Raw genomic sequence first — 10,041 nt, forward strand, 5'->3', positions numbered from 1 at the left:
AACAATACATACTAAATTTATAAGCTTTATATGTTCCTTTTTGGTAGGAAGTAGTCTACAACAGGTATATTTTTCTACATAAATATAAGTATTTTCGGTAATTATAGTAAATTTGCTCACATATTTCGATAAAATCTTTATGTACAAAAAATTACAAAAAACTGAATTGTCACGAAATTCATGATGTATACAAAAATGAAAGATTGTATAATTCATACACGACAAGAGGTATTTCAAGGAGCGTATATATAGATCATTAGAAATATATCATATGTAAAATAATATACACGTTATAATGTATAAACTAAGACTAGATGTGTATGTCATGGACTCTACTTATAAATCTACAATCGATACAGAGTGTAGTCCGAGACATAATTTATAAGCAAAATCACTTGCCTTAACGCAAGAAGATGCGGCACAACAACGGCTGAAAGCGTACTGGCAAGAACAAAGCAAACTGTATTCTCCAATAAGTAATATTTTTCTTTCTGATTTTTATCGATCTCCTTGTCAAATTTACGATATACTCACTAAGTAGGACATAGAACTGAAAGAAAAAGAATTAATTCTCTTAAACACTGCAACTTAAATATCGTTTATTAGTAAACAGTATTTGAAACTCTTTTATAAAAATGTCAATAAGTAGAAGATTCAATTACCTTTGAGTATGTAATCTGTTAACAAAGTAGGTACAGTTGGGCTATCTTCGCTAATTGCTTTTAATACTGCGAAATAAAATATTATAAATTAATATTAAATTATATTCACATATTTACTTAATGATACTTACTTTTTATAAGGACCTGTAAAGCCTGATTGTCTGGTGGACCACTGTCTGTATGATACGGAATTACAGTAGTCAAATACTAAAATAAACATTAAGATTATACAGTTTTAAACTCATGTTTATAAATTTATTAATTTCCCTGTTGCGTATTTTACCTTAGACTCTTGAAGGGACCTATGTTGTGGTAAAGGGCTAGTACCATTTTGCATTTGATTTCTCTTTTTTGTAACGTGATGCTGCCTTCGTCGGTTTTGCACTGCTAACAGCAAAGAAATAAATTGATTTTTTAGTTCTTTTTCATACTCTAATTCGTCACGTAACGCAAGCTCTGCGATTAGAGTTTCGCTCAAAGCTCCCACTAAGGATTCCATTTCTCCAAGCAATTCAGTTAGTTGACTGGAGGTAAGTTGCTTTAATTCTAGAACAGACGGTTACAATTCAGATTACGAAATCTATTACAAAAGTATTATAAAATTATACTTTTCTCATGAAGTGGTGAGCCTAAAACTTCTCTGCTTCTTTCCAGTGCTTCATCGCTGTCTAACAAAGATCCATCAGAGTCCGGTGATCTTTCCATCGAAGGACTTTCCTATACGATAATGATCAATAATTTCTACAAATTTTCACAATTTATTAGCTTAAAAGGTTACTTTACTTGCCTGCATTATATCATCTATTTCACGGAGAACTTCCTCAGCAGTTTTTAGTGGTTCCTCTGGACTGTGTGTATCAGTGCTACTGGATAAGATCAAAGCATGCATGTCCAAATCAGTTGCAACAGCCTCGTCTTCGCTACTTAAATCCTCTAGTTCAGGTCTATTGCAAACAAAATGAAAGCACCCAATTTGCAAATATTCAATTATATTCTTCAGACACTTTGCTCTGTCTCGTCTGTTTTTTTTTTTTTTGATACTTTCGAAAATTTTGTGTTGCCAAATTAAAAGCATCAAACCTAAATAACTGCTTATACTTTGGATAGACATTTACCTTTCGTGTGGGACCGGCGCCTCGTTCAAATTTAATGCAGGCATGTGCATTTTCCTAGCATAAGACTTGCTCCAATCTATTGGTAATATGTTACCAAACGTGCCAGTAATCGTCCACCACATTCTGCAATGAAAAGAACGAACTTTTATTGCAATATTGGCAACAAACAAGAAAAAAGTTTTACAACCAACAAAATTTTTGCAATATCCTGTGAAACGGATTGCTACAACTAGTGGATTGTTCCATTCAATTTTTATCTGGACTACTGATCTTTAATTTTAAGGTAGCCGTGACGATTCCCACGTATATTACCGTGTTAAACGCTTGTGAAAGACACGATAAGATTCCACGTTGCTAAGGACATTATTTAATCTAGCGTGTCTTCGTTTTCTGGGATTCAGCGTGTGAATCATTCGGCTCTGGTAGGCGTTTCCGGGACCCGTGTACAGATAAACCAGTAGACTGTAACTCATTTCAATACAACAATACGTCTATTTTAAGGAAATGAAGTTTCGTATGCATTTAAGAACGGGCCTTTCTCACACCTCCTCCGGTTTGTAAACAATTCTGATGGCATAATACGTGATAACAATTGTGATTTCTTTTACGGTTTTTTAATGAGCCGTAAAAAATATATTGTTTCAATGATATCAAACGACTGTCTCTCTTTCACAGGGAATATGATACACAGGGACGATTCTCAGAAATAAAAAGAGCAGAAAGCAGACTGGTCGATGGTGTTGGACTAACAAATGGAGGTCAATTCGACCCACTTGAGTTTCTCATTAATGTTAAGTGCATTAAAGAGTGACTTCATCCTGTGCGCATGTTAGCTATACATTAGAACGAACGCCCAAACGTCTGAAAGAATCATCATCGCGTTAAGGAACGGCCACGCTACGTGAGCAAATGAAGAGAAGGAAAAATAAATATTACTTTAATTTACCGTTCATTTACAACGAACGTATATATACACGTTCGAAAGGAATCGCCGCAGTGTAATAGTACACAAAGGGTTAATTGGAACGAGAAAAGTAGAGTGAAATTGAATTCCATGGAAGGAGCGTATGTGCCTCTTGATTATTAATTCATTCTTCGGTTCAATGATCCGCGACGAGGTCGTGGAGTTCTTGTACACTATCTGTTGCATAATATCAATGGCTTACTAGAAAAAGAAGAACACCACGTCTTCGTAAATGTAGCGTAATAAATCATCAGGATAGGTCCAGATTCTATTGAGTCGAAGCAGAGTCATTTAAAGGAGCACTTCCGAAGAAGACCTGTTACATGTTAATGCTGTTTCAGAGAAAACTGTTATATGTATTCAGATATGGAATAAAATTTCAAAATCAGCATCAGCACCAATCAAGTCGACACCAGAAGTGCAAATGGTTAAGAATAAAATGTTTACATTAAATAAAAATTGCAAGCTAATGGCAATTTTTATATCTCGGATCATTGAAGCGCATTACAATGCATATTCTCTTGAATCTATTAGTCAGTGGATAGTTCATCCAAGTATATAAAGAAATAAATAAGCGAATATCCGTTTCTCAAGACATAGATAAATAAATTTAACCGGGTAAACGGGACGTGAACGAGCTATTGCTATAGAGTATAAAGGAACATCGTATCAGGCTAGCAAGAGCGCGTGCGCTGCTTTATTGACGTTTGTCCATCCGGAGGGTGGCTCGATAAGAACGACGGAACAAAACACAGAGATCAAATTTTCATGCCCAGCGATTCGATCACGCACGATTTCTTTGCAACCATCAGCAATCTATGCGATCGCGTTACTGACCGTTCTCGATTTCCTACTTTCTTTCGCATTCTTTCGTCCCTCCGCGTCCTACGGAATTCATCCTTTTCATAAAGATATTTCAAAATGCTGATTTAAATTACTTTATACAGATACAAATTATATGTATTCGTAATTTCGATATTTAACAAGAGAGTTCACAAAGGTCGCAACGCTTGTAAACGGATTCCCTTAATTGCTATTAATTCTGAGAATTTGAAAGGCTCCCCTATAGAAAGGGAAAGAATCGGTTTAATGGTACTTAATCCTAGACCTTCCGTTTCCTGCAACGCTCTATTCTGTCGCAACCAGCTATTGAAGTCCACGGGCTCGCATAGCTACTTAACAATCTGTAGCTGAACGTGCTTGGTAATATTTTAACGTTCAGGCATCGCTGTACAATTAAAAAGACTCGGGGTTGTTTCTTTGAACCGCGAAGTGCCATTACGGAACACGACCTTTTTTTCGTGACCCAAGATTTCATTCGTAATTCATAAAATTCATAAAACAATTTTCTTGTACATGATAGCGACAAATTGGATTACGAACAATGCTCAAGCGCACCGGATATGTACGCACGGATGCGTTTATTCTTTCGGACCTGGTGCATATGCATATGAAAAGCGTCAGCAATACCGAACAAGACACGTGCAACAGCACGTGTCGTATCCGCAAACCTCGGACACTGACCCCTTGATTTCGCGCAAAAGCTTACAGTTTCGATACTTTGATCAATATAAGGTGTGATTGCGTCTACGCAGTTATTGAGAGTTTATTGCGAAATGTTTGATAAGAAGAATGGCCTGAATAAAGAAGAATAGAGTTCCAGATAGAGGAGCGTTGCACTCGAGTAGCAGGTACATAACAGCTTTGAAAGAACAAACGTAGGTCAATTTGGCCTGACCCTAAGCGGTTTAAAACCAATTCCCCTAACTCTGATACAATCTTGGGAAAGAACCTTTTTCTCTCTCAGGTAGGCGTGCAAGTTTATTTTCTTCTCAATCCCTTTCGATCGTCTAGACAAATTTTGAAAAGGGCAAGTGACTTCAAAGAAATTATGCACAACAGTAGGTTACAGTGGAAGGTTCAAACGAGTTTAAGAACCCCGGCCAACGTTATTCTACACCGAAGAAGATACAATTTTGCGCTTCGTTGAGCGTTTCACCTGCAGTCTCGCTCGTTACGAAGTGTAATATTCGGTCGGACACCTGCACAGCGGCTACAAAATGCTGATCTTCCAACGAAATATATTACAGAGGATTAAAGTATTTAATCCTCTGATTCAAAGACACACGCGCGTTTGTTCTATCTTTCAGAATATTTGCAACTTTCGATTTTCCCTGACTCTATTCAACTCTTCGCGAACAACCACAAGACATTTAGATTTGTCTGCAGGACGGATGATGATAGTCTAATTAGAAGGTAAGTTTCTTTCTTGTGCAGTGTCCACTTCGTGGAGAGAAAGCTGCAGAACGCGCCGCAGAACGTCATGTAGAGAGTACTCATGGTGGCACACTTTTCAGTTGGAAAATCGATACCGTGATCTTAAGGATCAGACTACGTGCATATTAATTCAAAATTTCTCTACTAATTATAAAACAAAAGAACAGAACGCTATCGCCGGATTAAAATGATTCGCAGGGAGGTAAATTGAATTACAATTATTAGAAAAATGTAACAAAATGATATGCCTGTCGACAAAGGAAAGAAGATAATACCCGTTGAACCGTATCAATCTCAAGATTTACCGCAACTACCTGTAACGGCTCTAATGAAACCATACGACTATCGTTCAGCGATATTGGTTTAGCTCGAGCATCGAGTGAAACTGTTTGTGCGTCTTAACGAGAGTCGAAGAAAGCGTTAACGTGAGATTATTTAACGTGTTTTCCATGTCACGTGAAACTTGAGATTCACGGTAGAAGCTCGAAACTAAAAAGTGTGACTACGTTAACTGCATTCTATATTTTTCTTTCAAAGATATTTCGACGTACAAAGTAAACTGCATAATGAAATTTATTAAATATTTAACTTGGATCATTAATGCAATTACTGGCACATAATCCCTCTAAGTTAATTAAAGCGATGCTCCTGATAACCGCTGTAGGTCAGTACCGATCCACGTGGCATTGGAACGCGTAAACCGGTATAATCTTTGCGCTTGTTGCACTTTATATGAATTGTAAACTCGTGCTCCTCGTAAAAGCCTGCTCTCTCATCGAGCTACTGAAATACCTAAGCTGATCTAGTAATTATGATTCACGTGCGAATAATATTGCAAACAGCGAGCGCTACATAAACGATTATTTCCGGTAGGGCAGAAGCCGCCGGGGAGGCTATCATTTACTTTATAACGAGAATACATCAGTGGCAGGTGTAATAGATATCTCAAGGTAAATGCGACAATTTGAACGCGATAACTCCAGCAATCTTCAGGGGTATTCATTTATCCGCTCCGCCTCGAAGGAAGTTTTTTCTTTCATTTTTCTTTAATCGTCCAACGTGGCCACGTAAAACCGGTATAACTGTACCGGAGATATCGCATGACCCAAGGGTAATAGAAACTTCTCAATCGCGCGTGTACCGACATCATTTTCACTTTATGCACTTTTTTCCTCGCAGCTACCCTGTTGAAATAGACGGTTCAGTGGTTACAAATTAACGCTCTGATTGGATGAATTCGATACAAGAATGCATCGGTTACTTTATCAACCAGGGTCGAGCTCTGGGCCTAGGCAGTCGCCTTCGTCTTTGTAAAACTAATACTTCGCGTATTTCAATAATGCCTACCATTTGTAAAAAAGAATCTAGTACCTGAAAAATTAAACTGTTATCTGCAAAAAGTTTATTAATACTTAAACGACCGTTCTCGTGTTTCAATGGTTAACCCGACGATGAGAAGTGTTTCATATTATTACAAAAACCGTTTTAATGACAGATTAAGCGATTCGAAGGGTGAATCCTCGCGAAGATGTAATTAGCTGAAAAAACTTACTGGCACTCGTTCATGATCTCCTCCTGTGTCCGCACTTGCACAGGTGCCAGGGACTCGACGTCGGTGCCGTAATCGCGAAAACAGGATGTTATCTTTTCGTCGAAGGTGTTAACGAGATCCTCGAGGCTGCCGCTGAAAGGGCTGAACGTCCCCTCCTGTAGAATATCGGTGCCATTTTCATGGGTCGTCGGTGGCTCGTTCGCGTTGCAATTCTCCCCGTAGCTGCTGTTCAGGCTGCTGTCTAATAATTGTTCTAAATATAAAAAAAAAAAGAATCTCCGCTATAATCGCTCGGTTTCGACGATAATGGTTAATTGTAAACGTCCGCCGAGATCGTGTCTTTCACAAAGTTCCAGTTTTATTTTTAGCGCTAAAAACGCGTCAGCCTGTGCGTTAACGTATTCAGTTAAATCGAGAGAGAGAAGAGTAAACAGACAGATCCGATAGTGTGGGACGCAATAAACGCGAAAGATGGGTCACTGTTTGTATACAGGGGCGTATCATACCGAGCGCATCGCGAGAGAGACACTTCTAGAGAGAATGTATGCACACGTACGCGGCTTCAAAAGGCAAGCCGATATTAATTACATCTTCCAGAGATATTATCAATTGCGCCAAGAGTAATCGGATTTTCGCGTGAACGACAATGACGCGTATAGAGGATCGAATGTTTCCAGGATTAAATGTCTGACATTTTTCTGGAACGCATTAATACATAGGCCGGTGTTTGGAGGACGGATCTCGACGTTTGTTTCTACTATGTCGCGAAAAGTGATACGGAGTTAGAGCGTACACGAAGGATATTAGACACCAATTGTACGCATGACGTAGCCTTTTGTCGTGCTTCGAAGGTCGCTTCTTCGCGCTGGCATGTACGCTAGCCAGCCACCCTCGTCATTTAATTTGCACGTCCGCAAAATGAGCGTGACCACGCGTGCACGAACATATTTCACGCGTTTACGCAGCCAACATAACCAGTTCCCACTACCAAGAAACTCTTTCGGTTTCGAAATTTCCGTTTCTGCGGTACCGCCTCGGGTTGAAACGCCTTTTTTAGTCAAAGCAAAGAGAAGATCGCAACAGATACCGCGATCGCTCGATTATTATCGAAGTTATCGTCGTCGTTTCATAAGCCTATACGATCACCCACTATCGAAGCAATCTAAGAATCGATTAACGACCAGAATACCGTCCCTCCAAGCTTCGACCCGTTTATTCTTTAATTTTTGCATTTGACGTAATGCGTTCAACAACGATCATTTTGAAATTCAGTACATCGCGATAAACTTTTGATCCTTGGCGAGGTTACGTCGCTGCTGCGTGACAGCGGATAAAGATGCGCAATGATCTGAGAATAAAGTAACAGAAGAATATTGTACGCATATTCGCACCTGTCAATAGATTCATATTCTTCAAGCTTGCCGTGTCTTCTTCCTCGAAACGTGCGAGGGGTGCCTCGAACTTCAACTCGGCGATCTTGCCCGCCATGTCCCTCATTATTGACCGTGTAGGGAAGAACCGGGAGCTAGCCTATCACCGTGCTGAAATTCGGCACTGTACACTTACGGCAGCGCCCCCGAGGCGCACCGTTTTTCTCGTCGTTTTATAATTTTTCACGAAGGTAAGGGAGAAAAAGGGCGACAACACATGAAAATAGCGACCGACTTTCCGAAACACGATCCACCGCCTGCGAGACTTCGCGAACGACTGACGCAGAGGGGGCTCGTTCAAAGGAGTGGGAGAAGATGATTGCTCGTCACCATGACAACCGCTAGCTGAGCGCGCCGATGCTCTCGACTCTACCCGTGACTCACTAACCACTGACCACATCTTACTGATAACACGAAATATACGTAAAAATTAGTTAAAAATTATACTAGTAGAATAATTTTCTATTAAATATAAATTCAATATTATAATCTATTCCTGTGTCGAGTACCGAATAAATGTATTTTTATAATCAACGTCAGTGTGGGTGGCGTCAGATGGCATGACGCACCGACATTGACTGCCAGCGCCATCTAACGGCCAAGCGCTGAACTATGATCAAACTATCGATAAGTATAAAAATAGTTCCACTTATCGACAGATGGAAATAGCGTTTCAAAGTTTAGCGGTCTTTTTGAAATAGTACCTTCAACTCTAAAACTTGGAGTCTGCCGCTAGATGGCGTCAAAACGATCGCTTCTAAAGCGCGGGTAAAAATAAAATTAAATAAATAATTGTCTCTCAAAATACTAAAATTTTATATAAATAATAAGATTTGAAATTTATCTATAATCTTATATAATTTATCTATAAATAAATTTTTAGTATCTAAAAAGCGTCCAATTAAAAAATACCGTTATTTTTTTCTGAATTACACATTCAACGAGAAGTTTCTTAATGCTTTCCGACTATATTTTGCATAATGTTCTTTTTTTTATCGAGCCACGACCAACTGAAAGAAAACCAAGATAAACGAGCCGCGCCTCAATTATTCTTAAGTAGAAAAAAAAGAACTTATGTGATCCTGTTAATGCATGAACAAAACGATTAACACTTGTGGGTGGAACTCTTTATTCGAAGGTCTGATTTTGACATTTTCTGTTCGACCTGCTCTTTCAAGCAAATGCCAAAACGTGCATCCCGTTGCACGATAATCTGTACATTGTTTACGAAAGGACAATCACCAACAATAAATGTCCTCGACTATCGCGTTTTTGTAACACCTCTTTTTTGTTCCCTTTTAACATTCCACGTTTTGATACGAGATATGAATATTGGGCCAGAGTGATTTACATGTTTGTGGGTAGTGTAAAGAATGCAAAAAAATCGTTAGAATAGGGAATTGTAGTTAACCTTGATAATGTAGCTCATAAACTACATTGTCGGTATCAAGTGGTGATTAACAAAGGCATAAGGAGCATGATTTTACTGGTACGTGATTTAGATGGTATCGATCTCGAAGAATCCGTCGATGTAACACGTGTCGTTCGAACATTGATTCAATAAAGCGTTTCTTTAAGAAATATATAAGTTACAAATAAAAAAAGAAACTAATAATAGAGAAAAGTGACTAAGAAATCATCCACGGTTAATGCTGGACTGAAAAAATTAAAATATGATCTATATTATCCTGTGTCTGACTACATACGGATGTTTCTACTGCCCCGATTCCCCATATTAAACACAGAATGCTCAGCCTTATTTCTCGATTACGTTCGAGTAGGTACCGATTGAATTTTATCTCGATAATTGATCAATTTTAAACCGACTAGTAATCGGACAATGTTTGCAAGTAAAAAAAGGAATCATAAAACATTCATGAGGCAAGCGATTGCGGTTGAAAAAAAGATATTATTCATTGCATTGACAATGTTTCGCGTGTGCTGATTCTCATAGAACCAAAGCTTTGGTGACGCTGCTCTTCAATAGATTGAAATAAATCAACGATGCTTTACATAAAGTACCCAATAAAGAGGAAGTAGA

General features: G+C 38.6%; 1 protein-coding gene across 1 annotated transcript; it reads right to left on the reverse strand.

Moving 5' to 3' along the window:
- Positions 1–492: 492 nt before the first annotated feature.
- Positions 493–8,296, reverse strand: LOC114877313 (fasciculation and elongation protein zeta-2). Its single transcript, XM_029189721.2, has 9 exons — positions 7,962–8,296; positions 6,571–6,823; positions 1,778–1,900; positions 1,450–1,606; positions 1,271–1,379; positions 946–1,208; positions 794–869; positions 663–728; positions 493–550 (listed from the first exon to the last, which is right to left on the reverse strand). The coding sequence occupies exons 1-9, from the start codon at positions 8,065–8,067 to the stop codon at positions 534–536; spliced, it is 1,170 nt and encodes a 389-aa protein (XP_029045554.1). The 5' UTR covers positions 8,068–8,296; the 3' UTR covers positions 493–533.
- Between the last annotated feature and the right edge of the window lie 1,745 nt (positions 8,297–10,041).

This window comes from Osmia bicornis, chromosome 6 (genome assembly GCF_907164935.1).
Source record: "Osmia bicornis bicornis chromosome 6, iOsmBic2.1, whole genome shotgun sequence".
NCBI lineage: Eukaryota > Metazoa > Arthropoda > Insecta > Hymenoptera > Megachilidae > Osmia > Osmia bicornis.